Source organism: Hydra vulgaris, chromosome 14 (genome assembly GCF_038396675.1).
Source record: "Hydra vulgaris chromosome 14, alternate assembly HydraT2T_AEP".
NCBI classification, from domain to species: domain Eukaryota; kingdom Metazoa; phylum Cnidaria; class Hydrozoa; order Anthoathecata; family Hydridae; genus Hydra; species Hydra vulgaris.
In genome coordinates, this window is record NC_088933.1 from 9,022,501 (window position 1) to 9,040,000 (window position 17,500).

General features: G+C 28.2%; 1 protein-coding gene across 1 annotated transcript in view; it reads left to right on the top strand.

Annotated features, from left to right (window-relative positions):
- The window catches only part of LOC100211036 (histone-lysine N-methyltransferase, H3 lysine-79 specific), a 67,325-nt gene that overhangs the window by 22,583 nt on the left and 27,242 nt on the right, over positions 1 to 17,500 (top strand). The window contains exons 6-8 of the mRNA XM_065817297.1: positions 6,800 to 6,937; positions 7,020 to 7,110; positions 7,260 to 7,417. Of these exons, the coding sequence (XP_065673369.1) occupies positions 6,800 to 6,937; positions 7,020 to 7,110; positions 7,260 to 7,417 (387 nt within the window). The remainder of the gene's footprint in view (positions 1 to 6,799; positions 6,938 to 7,019; positions 7,111 to 7,259; positions 7,418 to 17,500) is intronic.

The window sequence follows — 17,500 nt, forward strand, 5'->3', positions numbered from 1 at the left end:
ATTTAATTGATTAACAAATTTTTAGTAAATTGTTGCTTTAATGTAAATCAGGGTAAATGCATAACAGCAAACTAAATACAGTTTTATAAAGCATTTTATTTTAAATTTGTAATAAAAAATTAAAAATTATATAAAAAAGTTTATAAATACATTGTATACTAGTTATTGCATAGTTTTTACTTAAACACTTTCTCCTAGGGTAAGGTAGCTTTTACAGATATAACTTAGCAGTTTTTTTATGATTGATATTGCTGTTTTTTTTTTTTTGCATATACTTTTTACATACAATATATTTTAGCTTATCTCACTAAATTTGTTGAATCTTTGTTGTATTTGAGAATTATTTTGTGTTCAAAGCTATATGTTGTATGATATTTTAAGTAAAATGGCGTAGTGGTGTAATGATAGAGTTCTTGCTTTGTAAACATGAAGTTAACATAGCTTAATGACCTTTGTCATTAAGCTATGTAAAATGTTACAACCTGTGTTCAATACCATGGTAGTTCACTCTTTCAACTGTTTTTCTGTGCACTAACCTTGTTCATTGTTCATGTTTTGGTTGCCATGGTTGTAACAATGATCTATATATATATATATATATATATATATATATATATATATATATATATATATATATATATATATATATATAGTATATATATATATATATATATATATATATATATATATATATATATATATATATATATATATATATATATATATATATATATATATATATATATATATATATATATATATATATATATATATATATAAATATAAAAGAGAAAAAGGAGAAAATTCTCTATCTCTATAAATTTCAAATCCGGCCTTGTATCGAATACTGTTGCCATATCTTGGGTGGATCTTCTAATGATGCCCTTTCTCTTTTAGAAAAGGTGCAAAAATGCATTGTAAACATAGTTGGACCTGCTCTTGCAACCAACCTCCAACCATTATCACATCGTCGTAATGTTGCTTCTCTTTCTCTTTTCTACAAATACTATAATCGGCACTGCTCTAAAGAGCTAGCGTCTCTTGTGCCATCTACTAAAATTCATTCTCGTGTAACTTGTCATTCAATTAAGTCTTATACTTTTTCTGTGACTGTTCCTTAGTGCTCCAAAAACTCTTCTTCGTCTAGTTTTTTTGCCTCGAACATCAGTTTTTTAGAATTCTCTTTCTTCATCTTGCTTTCATGATTCATATAACTTGCAATCGTTTAAGTTTTCTGTCAATCATTATCTTGCTCTACAATCTTCATCTTTTCTCGTCCAGTAACTTCCAACTTTAATTAGCTTTGCTGGAAGCAAAGATTTTTTTTTTAAAAAAAAAAAAAAAAAGAGAGAGAAAAGGAATATTATTGGTTGCTACCATATGTCGTAGACACATGCAACTCAAGGAGTAAAAGATAGAGATTTAGAGATGGATGAAAAGAATTCTAATAAGTTATTAATGCTAAAATATATCTCATTTAAAGCAACTTATATTCAAATTTTCTCATTTAAGCAAAAATATTTGTCACATATTTTTAGAGTTAGAAATATAAAAAAAAGACATATTTATTTACTGTTTCACCTCCCTAAGGCTGCAGGAGCCACTACAGTTGAAAAGACTACTCTTTTTTTAACTGTTTTCACCTCCCTAACTTTGTTGGAGCCATTACAGTTGAAGAGGCTACTCTTTTTTTTTAACTTTTTGTTTCAAATTTGTTTCAAGCCTCATTCAACTCTTTAACATCAAAACACAAGCCAAATGGCTGCATAGAAGTTGTGTGTGTGATGCTACTTCAAGACTGCTTAGAAAAGCAAGTTTTGTGTGGTGCTACATGGAATGCAGTAAGAATTAAACTTGAAAATTTATAAAAATTGTTTATAATAAATCAAAACATATATGTATCTTGTTCTAAAATTGTTTTTAAACTCAAAATCCTATAAAATAAACTAATATTGCATGTGTTACACGGGCAAAAGTTTTTTTGTAGCATTATAACTTATAATTATTACATTGGTACACTCTAAGAAAAAATCCGTTATATAGAACAAACTGCATCTGTCGCTATTGCACCAACGGGTTTTCCGTTATGTTAACGGATTAAAATTTTAACGGATTAAGTTTGTTGATATTAGTCCGTTGAAATTACGGATTTATTCCGTTTGTGCAACAAACAATTCGTTAAAATAAAGGAATTATTACGCTGGGTGGCTTTTGCTGTTTTGGTAAAATAAAGAATTTACTACGTCATCGTAGTGCATAATTTATTATGCCTTTTAGTAAAATTAGAAAGGAATTAAGCCAGATAAAACTGAGATTTCATTACAAAATAGCCCTTATTTTTAGTATATAGTTTATTTTATTATGATATTCAACATCTGATACAAACAGTACTACTTATACAAACTAACTTAATCAGGAGAGATTTTTTAGCAAGCTCTAAAAACTTTTTAACCTTTTAATTGAAAACTAATTAAATATTTATAATAATTTAATTCAATATAAAAACTTTCAATTACAACAAAAATTAAAAAATTTAAATAAAATTATAAAAAGTTTCTTAATACATATTGTATTAATACAGTTATTATATTCAAGGTCAAAAAACATTTATATAAAAAACACAGACATGTATACAATTGTTACTATTCTAGATTTCAATTTTTAATGCTGTTGTAAATTCATGTATGTGCACATTTCAATTCCAGCAACCTGTTGTCGGTTATTTAAAGATAAAGAAACCTTAAAATACAATAAAGAAAATATTGAATGTAAATGGTATACCATAAAAAAAAATGGTAATAAATTTTTACTAATAACCCTGTAAGAAACATTTGTTGCTAGTTCTTTATTTCTGAATTGCTAATAAAAATTATGTTATTTTATTAGTTCTACATTTCAATATATTAAATTAAATTTTATTTAGTAATAATAAACACTTTAAAAGTATTAATATTAGAATTTAAATTTGATACATCATGTCTGAATGCCACATGTCTAAACTAGCAAGTTCTATACAAATATAAACAAGCAATGTATAAACTTATTTGTAACTAACATAAAAAAATTGCAAGAAAAAAAAAAGAAGTTTTACAACTAATTTAAACTTACTGTGTGATATAGCATGACATGTGTCTAAAATAGCAAATTGTAAAAGCATATACAGACTTAAATATACAAACTATAACAATCCATATATAAACTTTGCTGTAACTAGCCTAAATAAATACCCATAAAAAAAATGCAAGTAAACATTTTACAACGGATGAAACTTACAGTGTGATATTGCATGCTACGTGTTTAAAATAGTCAATTATAAAAGCATATAAACAAATTATATGTAAACTGGCTGCAACTAGTCTAAATAAATATACCCATTAAAATAAATGCAAGTAAACATTTAAGTTTGATACCTCATGCCTGAATGAACCATGTCTAAAGTAGCAAGTTCTATACAATTAATTTTACAACTAATTTAAACTTACAGTGTGATATAGCATCACACATGTCTAAAATAGCAAATCATAAAAAGGAATACAAACTTAAATATACAAACTTTACAATCCCTATATAAACTTTGCTATAACTAGCCTAAATAAACACCCATAAAAAAATGGAAGTAAACATTTTACAACTGATGAAACTTACAGTGTGATATTGCATGCCACGTGTCTAAAATTGCAAATGATAAAAACTTATATAAACTAGCTCTGTGTAAACATAGCTGCAACTAAATTTTAAACTTAATTTTACAACTGATTTAAATTTATACCGTAAGTTACTACATGTCACGTTTAAAATAGAAAATTACACAAGAATATATACAAGTCATATAGTCTTAATTATTGAAATAATTGTTCGACTAACCCTTTAGTTTATCATATAAAAAAAAATTAAATATATATATACATTTAATTTTTTTTATATGATAAACTAAATTACAAATAACAGAGTGTAATTTAAACTGTGTTTATCCATTTGCTTTCTCTACTAAAATTTAGTAAAAAAAGCAAATGGATAACCTCAATTTAAATTACGCTTTTTTTAAAATAGTTTCACATTTAGTCGAAATGTGAAGCTATTTAAAAAATGGCAAATTAAACTTACTGCAACAAACCTTTATCTACAACTTAAATGTGGTTTAAGAAAAATGCCTTCTAAAACTTTATCATTTTTAAATAAAGAACTGTAATATATTGACAAATTTAAATCAAACAAACAAGACTTAAAATATAATCTACAGAAAAAGCACTTCATACTTTCTTATAGAAACCCTTTTTAATAAAAAGTTCAGTTGTTTTTCAACGGATTTAAATATTTAATCCGTTGAATTAACGAATTTTTGAAGAATCTGTTAATAGTTTGATTTACTCTGTTAATTTTGTGATTTTTGGTTACGAATTACTTCGTTAATTTTAACAGAAAAAAGAAATTTGTTGCTTTTTCTAACGGATTGTTTTTAGAGTGTATAAATTTGTACTTTTTTACTTTTTTAGTTAATTCTCTTCATTTTTTTATTTTTGTTTACTTTTTATGCAATTTAAAACTAATAAATCCTATAAAATATTTATTACATATGCTATTTAGTATAGGTTGTTAGCAAAAAAAATTTTAATTTTTAATTTTTTTTTTTTTTTGTAACTTGCACAAAATACAATCGTAGGTTGAACAATTATTAGAAATTGCAATGTTAGTCACAAGTTTTTGTTTATTTTTTACATACATATTTTTTGGTGTTTATGTTTACTAATGATTCAACACAGACTGGATTTAACAAAAGTTTTTAATTGAAATCCTATTTTAAAGTAAGGTTTGGAACTATTGATACTATTTTTTATAGAAAAAAACCCCCAAGAGTCTGGAGTCCATCATTTTTAACAATCCTAAGGTCCAAATAATTGGTGGGACTTGGCATTCCTGGTCTTTATCATTCCAAATTATTTACTAAAAAATGATGCTAGAGGAATTTAAAAGTATTGAGTTTAGATGAATGCTGTCAAAATAGTTAACAATCTCTGCCTTTTTTCAAATGGGTTTTAATTTAATGAGTACTAAAAATATTTAGTTTTACAGACTATAACTTTTAGAAATAAATTTTAAAATAAAATGTTATAATTGTTATAATTTTACTTTTAATATTTATTAAGCATAAAATATAAACTTTAGACAATCTTTATAGTAACAGTTTAAATGATTTGTTTATTTGATCTCAAATACCTTTTGTTTAAAAAAGTTTACTTGTTTCAGAGTTAGACAAGAATGGCGTGCGATCAAACGCTATTGCTGACCACATAAATTATTTTTTTTGTTGACAACTTGACCACAACTGTTTAAATTTTATGATAAATTTAAACATTTCAAAAATGCGCTGAAAAAAGAAACTCTAAGTTAAACAGTTAAACTACTCGATGTAGTTAAGGCAATTTAAAAATTAATTAAATTCTTTTATTTAGATTTAGCATAATTTTATCAGCGTATTATGTCCAAACAAGAGCTTTAGATGTTATAATTTTTTTTGCTTCAGGTTTTTTTAATATTTAAAGAAACTTTTCTTTTATTTATATAATTTTCAAGACCTTTTTACTACCCCTAATAATGAATCTAAAGAACACCATTTTGGAGTCTTCAGATCACTTTCACTCATCAGCATTAAATTGAATTTAGTTAAAAAATTTTGAAAAGTGAAATGAATATATTTATTTAAAATCTTTTTAAAATTGGTCTGGTTATTTCGCTACAAAAATTTAATTTCTTTTTTCTTTTCATAATTTACAGACCTGATCATTTAGCAGAAATATGTCATAGTCAACAAAGTATCATACAAATGCTATAATATTTTAAAATTGCCTTAACTTAACCAAGTGAGTGTTTTTAAGTCTCTTTTTAAGTCTTGTAAAACTAGGAAAAAAAATTTAAAAAACTAAAGAAATAAGAAAACAATTCCTTATGAAAAAGAAAAGATATAACATTTAAAATAAAACTCAAAAAACTCATACTCAAAGCGAATATTACTTTTTATTACATATTTAATTGCATTTGAAAGAAATTATTTTAAAATGTATCTTTTGAAACGTGTTTTTAAAGTTATGCAAGACGCTTTTACAAGTTACTTCTATTGATTGTTTAATAAATGAACAAATTTTATTTAAATTGTTGAAAAGTGAAATTAAATTATCAAAAAGAAAAAAATATGTTTTTAAATTGTATAAATATATTTTTCAAAAAGTTTCAAAAATTTTTTTTTTTAAAAGTGATGTAGTCTTTTAAAATAGTAATTTTTAATCATTTCATTCGTCAAGTTTAAAATAAAAAATAAATAAAATAAAATTAAATAAAAAGCTTTTAAGCAATTCATTGTAAAAATAGAAAGAAAAAAAATAGTGCAATTAAATCATTTCATTAAAGCAGGAAGATTTTAATTTAACTTATTCGTAATTTTAAGTAACTTAAAAAAAATAATCTTTTAAATCGTTTATTTTAAATGATCATTATAATTAATTTTTTATTTTGTTTAAACCCTTCACGTAAAATAAAAACTTTAGGAAAGGTCAAAGATTGAAAGTTATTCATAACGCAAAGATTTTTTATTGCATTTAAAACATTAATACAGCGTGGTCAAATTGTAAAAAAATTTTTAAGAGAGGTCAGTTACAGCGCTTGATTGCATGTCTGGTTTAAGAATATGTTGCTGTTCTACATGTTGTTCATTTATTGTTGTTGTTATATATTGATATTATGTTGTGCAAGTAAGAAATATTTTAAAGAGACAACAAATTTAGATGAACGTTATCTTATTTTTTAGTGGAAAGGACGTGCACCACCTCCACGAATGTTTAAACCCCCTAATAAAGAACTACTTCGTCACATTATCAATTTGTGTTACAGCCATGCCATCAAAGATCCTGAGAAACTGAACAGCTATGAACCATTTTCGCCAGAAGTAATTTTTTTTTTTTTTTTTGCATTACACTTAATTTTCTATGATGCTGTAAATAAACAAGTTCATAAGTTTTGCTCTTTAGGTATACGGTGAAACATCGTTTGATATGATAGCACAAATAATAGATGATGTTCCTCATAGTCCTGATGATATATTTATTGATTTAGGAAGCGGTGAGGTTCTTCTTGTTCTTTTACTTTTTAAAATATTATTTATGTAGTGGGTAAGAATAGCGGGAAAAAGAAATTAACTTATAAGTTGAGTTTTGTTTGTTGATGTTATTTTGAAATAAACATACCTTGTAAATTTTAATTTCTTTTAGGTGTTGGCCAAGTTGTTCTTCAAGCAGCAGCATCAAACCAATTTAAAGAATGTTTAGGTGTAGAGAAAGCTGACATACCGGCATACTATGCTGTAGAAATGGAAAAAGAATTTAAAAAATGGATGGATTGGTATGGGAAGATATACACAGATTTCACTGTAATGTTTTGTTAAATTTTATTGGTTATTTATAAATTGATTGTATTTTGTTGATGCATTTATAGGTTAATCCAAACATTGGCTCATATAAAGACATTTCTCTATTTTTGTTTTATAAATATTACTTTGAAAAAGTATATAAATATGGAAGAAAAAAGAAAAACTTCAACATTGGATATAATGTTAAGTTTATCCAGTAAACCGATGAAAAGTTTAACTTGATTAAAAGATTGTTTAACTTGGGTTATGATTGAGCTTCGATTATCAGAATTAAACTACCATTTAATTTTTTACAGCAGAAATACTTGTGTTCAAAACATCTATTGTGCATATATTTTTTAGTATAGTTTCATAATATAGTATAATTTTAAATAAACCGGTGTGTTTTTCACTTTTTAGTTTCAAATAAATCTATCCTTGCTTCAAATACAGTTAGCAAATGATTAAATCTAAACATGTTAAAACTAGTCACAATCAAATATTTTAAGAAGTATCAATATTGCTAACATAGCGGGAAGCTTTTTCCAATGAAATCTTTATTCATTGGTCATTTTCAAATCTTCTCAATTAAAATATCGATTGCTTTAATGCAGACTTAAATACTCACACACACACACACACACACACACACACACACACACACACACACACACACACACACACACACACACACACACACACACGAAGGGTTCAAGGGGAAAACCAGTGATGTCACATATTAACAATTTTTGAGTTATTATCCCTACTATGTTGTAGGTAAGTTGGTGCATATTTTAAAAGATGGATATCAAAAAAAAAGATATGTTCAAATGGTTCAAAGGGTAAATTGGAGATGTCAATGCTGTATAGGAGTGCTTTTCACAACTATTTGCGTAGCATCTAATCAAATTTTATTTTACCAAAAAAAAAAACTTTATCAACGTAAAAATGATGGGTAAATGTCAAAATCCAGATATTACAGAAATTCTAAAAAAAAAGAATATGACAATAGAAGAGAGGGAGTTTTTACTTTTGTACTTTAACAAAATCTTAAAAAAGATCAACAAGTTTTTTGCTTTAATGATTGAGGTTTTAAGTGTTAAATAAAGAAAATCTTGACAATACGAAGAAAAAGATTTCTTAATGACCACTCATTCTCTTATAACATCAAAGTGACACTAGATAATAATACTACTAGAGTTGCAATTTTCATTAATGTTATTTTATCAATTTTTCAAATTGGAAAACCAAGAATAAAAGGATCTCATGCTAAGACTGGTAAATATAAAAGGATCTCTTGCTAAGACTGGTCGTTATGTACTTTATATGAATGACTTATTAGTCATTCATATAAAGTACACAATGAACGAATGTGTTTAACAAAGTTTCTCGTTCAAAAATAACAAAAAAAAAAAGGTTTTATATAAACTTGAAAGTTAATAGTTTGGTATAGTTAAAGTTGATAAAGTTTGTATATTTGATTATTTTTAAGGAGTTTCTCCTAAAAACCAGCAAGGATATATATAAACCAACCTCTAGCCTTACGATGTAGCAAGCATGCTGGAGCACTATTTTGACTACATTTTGCCAAAAGATGTTTCACATTTGCAGCTTTTTTGTGATTCATGAGCTGTAGGGCGTTCCGTAATTCAATGGAGAAAATTTTTTTTTCGATTTTTTTCTGCTCCCTAGCAATTTTCCCATTTCTATTGTTTATATAAACATATTGTTAAATTTTTTTAAGCCTGAATTAACGTTTAAGGTTGCCACTGTGCGCTAGAATTAATAGAATTTATGTATTTTTATGGTTTTTTACCATATAAAAGCCTATATTTAATGTAATTTTTTATACCATACATTTTAAGTTGGTAAACACTAAACAAACATATATATCAACAGAATTAATGGTAAGTTGAATATATATATATATTATATTGTTAGTGAATTGCATAGTAATTAACAGGATTGTATGTGGCAAAATCGTGTTATAACATGAATTGACATCTCAACTCAATCCCCTCGTGCTACACTCCATTGACAAGTTGACTGTTGTTAAGTGTGGGTGTTTTATTACATTGTTCAGGTTTTTGATGTATCCTTTTAAATTATAGTTGGCAGCCTTTTCTTAGCAAATACTTTTACGTTGTTGAATCCAAAAATGGGTTTAATGTTACATTTGTTACCTTTGGATGGGTTTAGTTTTATCTTAATATAGTTTAAACAACTACCTAATATGAATACAATTTATATGTATAATATAAATATTATAATATAAATGAAGAAAACATATATATGCCTTAACTATATTGTTAGTATATGATTGGTGATTGCTTTAGACATGGCTGAATCAACAATATCAAAAAGAAGACAACAGTCACGAAATATTTGGTTGATAGGAAATTCTATTAATGCTCTGAGCCAAACAATTATTCCTACTAATGGGGATATTTTGAAATTATTTTTTCACCTTTAAGAACTGTGAATTTAAAACTGAGAAATCAATAAAACCAAATTCAATTGTTGCTGATGCAGTATGTGAAGCAGTTCTAGAAGTCTGGCATAAGACCAGTATTGAAACCCAAAGGAAATATAAAATCAAAAAAAAAGTAACTAAATTGCACGATGAATACAGGAACGTTCTAAAAAGACTACCGAACGATAAACTAAAAATGAAAGATGAACGAACCAAAACAGAGCAAGAGAGGGCAGCATTGGTAAAAAAAGGCCTAAAGAATTCATATATAAAACATTTAAGTTCATCAGAAAGTGAAGCAAATCAAGATTGTGATTTATCCTCAAACGTATTAAGCATCAGTGAAATACTTGTGAAAAAAATGCAAAGTGATCAAAGAAAAACCTTGAAAAATAATCAAACAACCGATAATAACTGAAAATAAGGTTCAGCTTCTATTGCCAAAAAATCCATTCTTGAATCCAAACATTTGCCAAACCGCTGATAGGCTGAACTTGTCCTTGGGACAAAGAACAGTATTTTTGGGAGCTATTGCGAAGGAAGGAGGTGCTTCCTGTAGTAGTGTTACACTATCAAAGACAAGTTCCTATAATGCCAGTAAATATAACTGCCAAGACATTGCGTAAAACATCAAATCTTACTTTAACAAGCTGGACTTTCTAACAATACATTGGGATTGAAAAATTATTAAAGGGGATCGGGAACGATTGGCAGTTTTAGTTGCAGGTGCACCAAATTATGTAGAAGGTAAGTTGCTGGGCATTCCAAAAATCATGAATGGGACAGGATTAGTCCAAACAGAGACAAGCTTTGATCTCATTAAAGACTGGGAGTTGAACAAATCTATCATCGGTATGGTATTTGATACCACAGCTTCCAACTCAGGATGGAAAAATGGAGCTTCTGTCATTCTAGAAAAAAAGTTGAATTTTAAGCTGTTTTATTTACCATGTCACCACCATAACACATCGCTCAATAAGTCCGTAGGATGACATATAGATGGCAACACAAATACCGAATCCATATTGTTTTTAGAAAGTACCAACCTTCAAACGATATCTGTCAAAGTTTCATGACAATCGGACCATTATTTACCAAGTTAGTGTGTGAACGATTGAATCAACTTTTGTGAATTGAAAAAAATGGAAAAATCAGAATTTCGTGTGCTCATTAAGCATTGCTTTTTGATGGGAAAAAACATGGTGCAGACCAAACAATGGCTTGATAAGTGTTATTCGGACTCCTCTCCATCGAGGCAAATGGTTGAAAAGTGGTTTGCTGACTTTAAACGTGGTCGTACAAACACCGATGATGCTGAACGCTCCGGTCGCCCAAATTCGGCAGTTACTGAGGAAAACATCAAAAAAATCCATAAAATCGTCTTATCCGACCGCTAATTGAAATTGAAGGAGATTGCCGAGGCCATAAAGATATCAGAAGGCAGTGTGTTTACAATATTACACGAACATATGGATATGAGAAAGCTTTGTTCGAAATGGGTGCCGCGTTTGCTAACACCGGACCAAAAACAACAACGAATCGATGATTCTGAAGCATGTCTGGCACTATTTCACCGAGATAAAAAGGATTTTTTGCGTCGCTACGTCACAATGGATGAAACATGGATCCACCATTTCACTCCTGAGTCAAATCGACAGTCGGCTGAGTGGACATTAGCGGGTGAAAGCCGCCCAAAGCGCCCAAAGGCTCAAACTTCTGCTGGCAAGGTTATGGCCTCCATATTTTGGGATAGCCATGGTATATTGTTCATTGATTATCTTGAGAAAGGTAAAACGATCAACAGCGAATATTACATGGCATTATTGGAACGATTGAAGGCTGTAATTGACGAAAAGCGACCGCACATGAAGAAGAAAGAAATTCTCTTTCATCAAGACAATGCACCGTGTCACAAGTCAATGAAAACAATGGTAAAAATGAATGAATTACACTTCGAATTGTTGCCCCATCCACCATACTCGCCTGATTTGGCCCCCAGCGATTATTGTCTGTTCTCAGATCTCAAAAGGATGCTCCAGGGAAAGAGATTTGGATCGAATGAGGAGGTCATCGCCGAAACTGAAGCATATTTTGAAGGAAAAGATAAATCGTTCTACAAACATGGTATCGAAAAGTTAGAGAAGCGCTGGAATGACTGTATCGCCTTAAAAGGAGACTATGTTGATGAATAAAATCAAGTTATGTCAAAATGTTGTTGTTTTATTAGCTATCCTACGGACTTATTGAGCGATGTGTTATCTTTGAGATTATTTTGTTGTCCGTATGGAAACACCTGTTTGGCCTAACGACAGGCCCGACCAATATAAAATTTCTAAAATTAAAGAACTCTTGGGACACAATCCCTCAAAAGAATGACAATTTTAAATTGCTGGACGTAAATGAACGTTCGTTGAAATCCACAAAAGAAGATATGATTAATTTTCTTAAACTGTCCCTCAAAGAACATACATTTATAAGAGATGATTATAGGGAATGCATTTATGTCATGTTGTAACTCCTTGGTGAGAAAAATGGGAAAAAGAGAGAACAATGGCTTAAGCCAGGAGCTTTCCATCACGCTAGATGGATGGCAAACGTTCTATATGCAGCTAAAATGTATGCATTCAGTGAGTACCTAGGTTATGATAAAAATATGATTCAGAAACTGCATCGCTTTTGCCTATTTACAAGCTTATTCTATGTAAAAGTTTGGTTGACATCTTCAAATGCCATAGGTGCTCCTATCAATGACCTACAGTTTAGAAGAACATGCAAATGTTTAAAAAAATTGACCCAGGAGTAGCAGAAGCAGCTTTGATAGCTCAAACAAGACACCTATGGTATCTAAGTGAAGAAGTTTCACCCTTTGCCCTCTTTTCAGGATCTGTGTCTACCCATGAAAAAATTGCTTCAACAATTCTGAAAAAAAACAAACGATGAAAATATGGTAACAAGAGTGCCAGTAATGCCACAGATGAATCAAAATGTGAAAGTGAGCTCTCTAATTGGAAAAAAATTCCAGGCTTCTTTTTGATCTTTCGAAAGTAAATACTAAGTGGCTTTCACTATACCCTGATGGATGGTCAAAAAATTATGAATTTAACTACATATCTGGGATATTAAAGGACCTAAAAGTTGTCAACGACTTATCGGAAAGGTCAGTTAAACTAGTTACTGACTTTAATCAAAGTCTAACATGGGATGAAAATCTAAAGCAGTGCCTTTTCCAAGTAGTGGAACAGCATAGAAGGAACATACCAAAGTTTGATAAAGTATCAATGTTGAAGAAAAGTAGAACTCTTTTTAATAAGTATGTATGTAAATGCATGAATATAACTCTGTTGGACTTATTGGAACATCAGTTACCAACATTTTCTTTTATAATGGAAATACATATTTTTACAATTTATACAGTTTTTATTTTATTATAATTTTTCTTGTGTAAATTTTATCTCGCTTTTCTAATATGTTTTTGTGAATTTGAGTGAATTAAAGAATTTGAGTTAATAAGTCTAAATATGTTTTAGTGAATTTGAATCTAATATAGAAACATTTTAATTTAATATCTGTAACATTGTTTCCAATTGATTAGTGATATAAAAATAATAAGAAATAAAAAATATTTTCTATAAATTTGTTTTGTTACTCATTTCATAAACTAGTAATTACTCAGCAGGTATTGACCTGAAATTTGAAATATGGTTATATCTTATGAAGTCAAATGGGAAAATTACCAGGGAGCTCGTATTTTCAAAATTTTTTTTTTTCAGAACACCCTAATGGGCTGGGCATAATAAGAATATTATTCATTTTTTACATGTTAATGTAGTGAATAAGAAATGATTTCAACAAATCATGCTATCGTTCCTGATAAGGGGTCACAGCTACATGGAGTGTGATCATGATTAACAAAATAGTTAACTAAAAAGTTTAAGCAGAGCTACCAATAAATTGGATGGAAAAATTTTGTATGTGTTGTAAGAAACCTTCACCATTTAAAGTTATGAAGATGGGTTAAACATGTTCCTAAATTTTTCTGAACATATCAAACCATTTTACAAAATCAAATGTCCGATACCAACAGGCCCTATTTTTGAAATTATTTTCTTCCAAGAGTTCCCTACTATGTTGCAATACAGACTCAATTGGAATAACTCTTTTGAAAAAGTTGTCATATCAAAAGCTTTTGGAAAAATAGAAGCAATTATCACAAAAACTTCTTACATGCTTGTACAATGAGAGACTGCCGATCAGCTGTGCAAAGTATGCTGACCTTCAAGTTTTAAAACATTTTTGCAAATCTGATGCCGAGCAGTTTTTTAATGATCTGCCTCACAAAGGTTAGTTAAGAGATGATGAATCAGTATCCGATTTTTCTGAATTTGAGTGTATTTAGATTAAAAACAGGTGTTGGTTAAAAGAAAAAAGGAAATTTAATTTGAATTCTTAGTTAATATTGTTTAAAAAAATTTGTAAAATAAAATATTATCAAGTTTAGTAATGTAAAACTCAAAGTTTCACTTCTAAATTGATTTATTTACTTACCCCATATATCCTTTACTTATTTTTTTTCAAATTGAAATTTTTTTTTTTGTTAACCTAAGAGTCAAAGATTAAAAAGTTTGATGATTAAAAAGTTTGTCACAATAAGAATTAACTAAATGAGTTAAATAAATTTTTTAAGCATATTACAGAAAAGCTTATAAAATAACTTGTCAACGAAATGTGATTTAAATCTAAATTGTAAAGGTTTCCTTTTTTCCGTATGTACCCTGACTGTGGCTGTTGTTCAAAATTGAAAAGCTTTTTGAATTCAACTCAAAAGAAATGTGTTTGAATATATTATAAGCAACATATTGAATGTCAGACATCACTGGTTTTCATGGAATGAAAACCAGTGATGTCCGAAAGGGACCCTCATTCCAGGATTCAATGCAGAATGTATAATTTACATTCCTAAAAAATATTTTCACACTAATTTATCATATAATAGATCGTACTAGTTTACAAACCAAAGATATATATATTAAACCAAAATAACATTGTAAGATGAGTCTTTTTCAAAATGAAAAAAACATTACATCACTGGTTTTCCCCCTGCACCCTATATATACACACACACACACACATACTATGAATGTGTGTTTAGATGCCTAACATCTCTGACATTACACTAAAATAGCCTGCTGCTGGGGGCTTAAGTACATACATCAACTATCTTATAGCCTGCTGTCGCAAGGGAAAGCCGCTACATCGACTGAGGGTTTAGCATGGGGCAGCAATCTTTTCTTTAATTATTGTTTTTTTTTGCCATAAAAATTAATGTAACAAAAGTAAGGTAACAATTTCTTATCTAAACACTATAGTAAATATATATATATATATATATATATATATATATATATATATATATATATATATATATATATATATATATATATATATATATATATATATATCGTTGCCTTGGTTCTGCCAAAATGAGGGTTAACTATATTTTATTCATAAAAATGACTAAAATGAGGTTATTGGAGTATTGAATCATTAAGAACAAAATAAACTGAAATTTACTTCAATAAAACAGGCTACTACTATCTTGGAAAATATTAAAAAATATTTGTCTTTGTCAAACTTTAAACCAGATTGTTTACTTGTTTTCCAATCAGCCCGAATCAGTCATTTTTTCTCCATGATTTGTATCTTGTCTTTGAGCCTTTAGTCTTTTCTTGTTCCTTTTAGTCTCTCTTTATTCTTCTTTAGGCAGTTCAGACTTTATCTCCAATGTTTTAGCTTCCTCTATATGATTGACTGGAATTTTTTTTTTACAGTTTTCTATCAAGACTACTGCAATCTAGCACAAAACAAGCGGGCTACTAATGTGCCAAAGTTCTATCTGCAGATTTAGTTAACTAAAGTTTAGTTTGAATAGGTTCCAACTAACTGGTTAGGATTAACCCTAACTGCAGACTCTCCCGCTGTTTTTTCAGTTAGTTAATGTGATAGATAATGTGATAGAGAGTTTTATGCTCATCAAAAATCTTCTAAAAATAATTGTCTGAAAATCAATGTAAAGTGTTCTAATTTGATGTTGATGTATGAAAAAACATCACTAAATACACTAATATTCAACATTTTTAATAAATCTTTTTTATAACATTACATAGCTCATATTAACAACTGGTTGATAATGGCACATAATGGGCATTAAACTGGTTTCTATCAACATTAGAACAACTATTAGAAATAAAAGTATTAGGGGTAAAGTTATTAGCTAAAACTATTTTTTAGTATTAAAACAATGACAATTCTGCTTTCTCACAAACTTAAAATGTTAATCAATATAAGTACAATTTGCAGCGCCTAATCTTAACTGCCTGTTGATGTTAGTATGTTGCCGTTTATACCTCTAACAGTAAGTTAATGCATGTTCATTTTCTATTGCTTATCTCTAAGGTCTATTAATGAATGTATACTTTTGAATATAGTTAATCTAACAAAGTAAAACAGTTTCATTTTATTACATCAAATATATATTTAAAAATTTAACATTTTGCCATAAAATAATAAAAACCAGGCTGCATAATTAAAAAAAAAAAAAGATTTTTAAAATGATTTTAAAAGACTTTTAAAAGTACTGCAAATTTAGATAGTGATATTCCAAATGCAGTTACTTTTTTTATGAAAAGGTTATATAAGTTTCTAACTGCATTTTTGGGGTATTTATTTTTTTAAAAAGAGTGAAACATTTTGGGTAAAAAATAGTTTTTCTAATGGCAAATACTTATGTTAAAATAATTATGAATAAAAAATATTATTGAATAATAAATTTTTATGGTTCAAACATAACAATTTTTGAAATTGATTTACTAAAAACTTCTTGCAGATCAGTTAGAACCTTGTAAAACCAATGCCGCAATATAAATATATATATATATATATATATATATATATATATATATATATATATATATATATATATATATTTATATACACTGGCGAGCAAAAAAAAGTGAACAGTACAATTTTTCAGTAAATTATGTATTATTAATCAATTAAAAATATAATACATAAAATATAACATATTGCTTATGTTAAATACATATACATACACACATATACGACTCATTTTGAAAAAAAAAATTAATATTTTGTGTGGCCACCACCATTTTTCATCACTTCATTTAATCGACGCGGCATCGACTCAATTAAATTTGCTATCAAACGGTCAGGTATCGTAACCCAAACTTGTTTTATGGCTGCCCAAAGACCATCCAAAGATGAAATATTATTTTTATGGACCTCTTTATCCATATAGTCCCACAAATTTTCAATGGGATTAAGGTCTGGACTTTGGGCAAACCAATTTTCAAAACGGAAGATATTGTTATCCTTGAGCCATTTTTAAACTTGTTTAGACGTATGGCAAGGAGCATTGTCATGTTGAAATTTAATTTCATCCTCTTCTAATTCTTCCAGTGTAGGCAGCAAAGATTTTTGTAGAATACTAATGTATTCTTAGGAATTTATTCGTAATCCATCTTCGACTCTATGCAATCTGCCCACACCTTTGGCAGAAAAACAACCCCAAATCATAATTCCAAGATTACCCTTTACCGTTTGGTGAATACAAT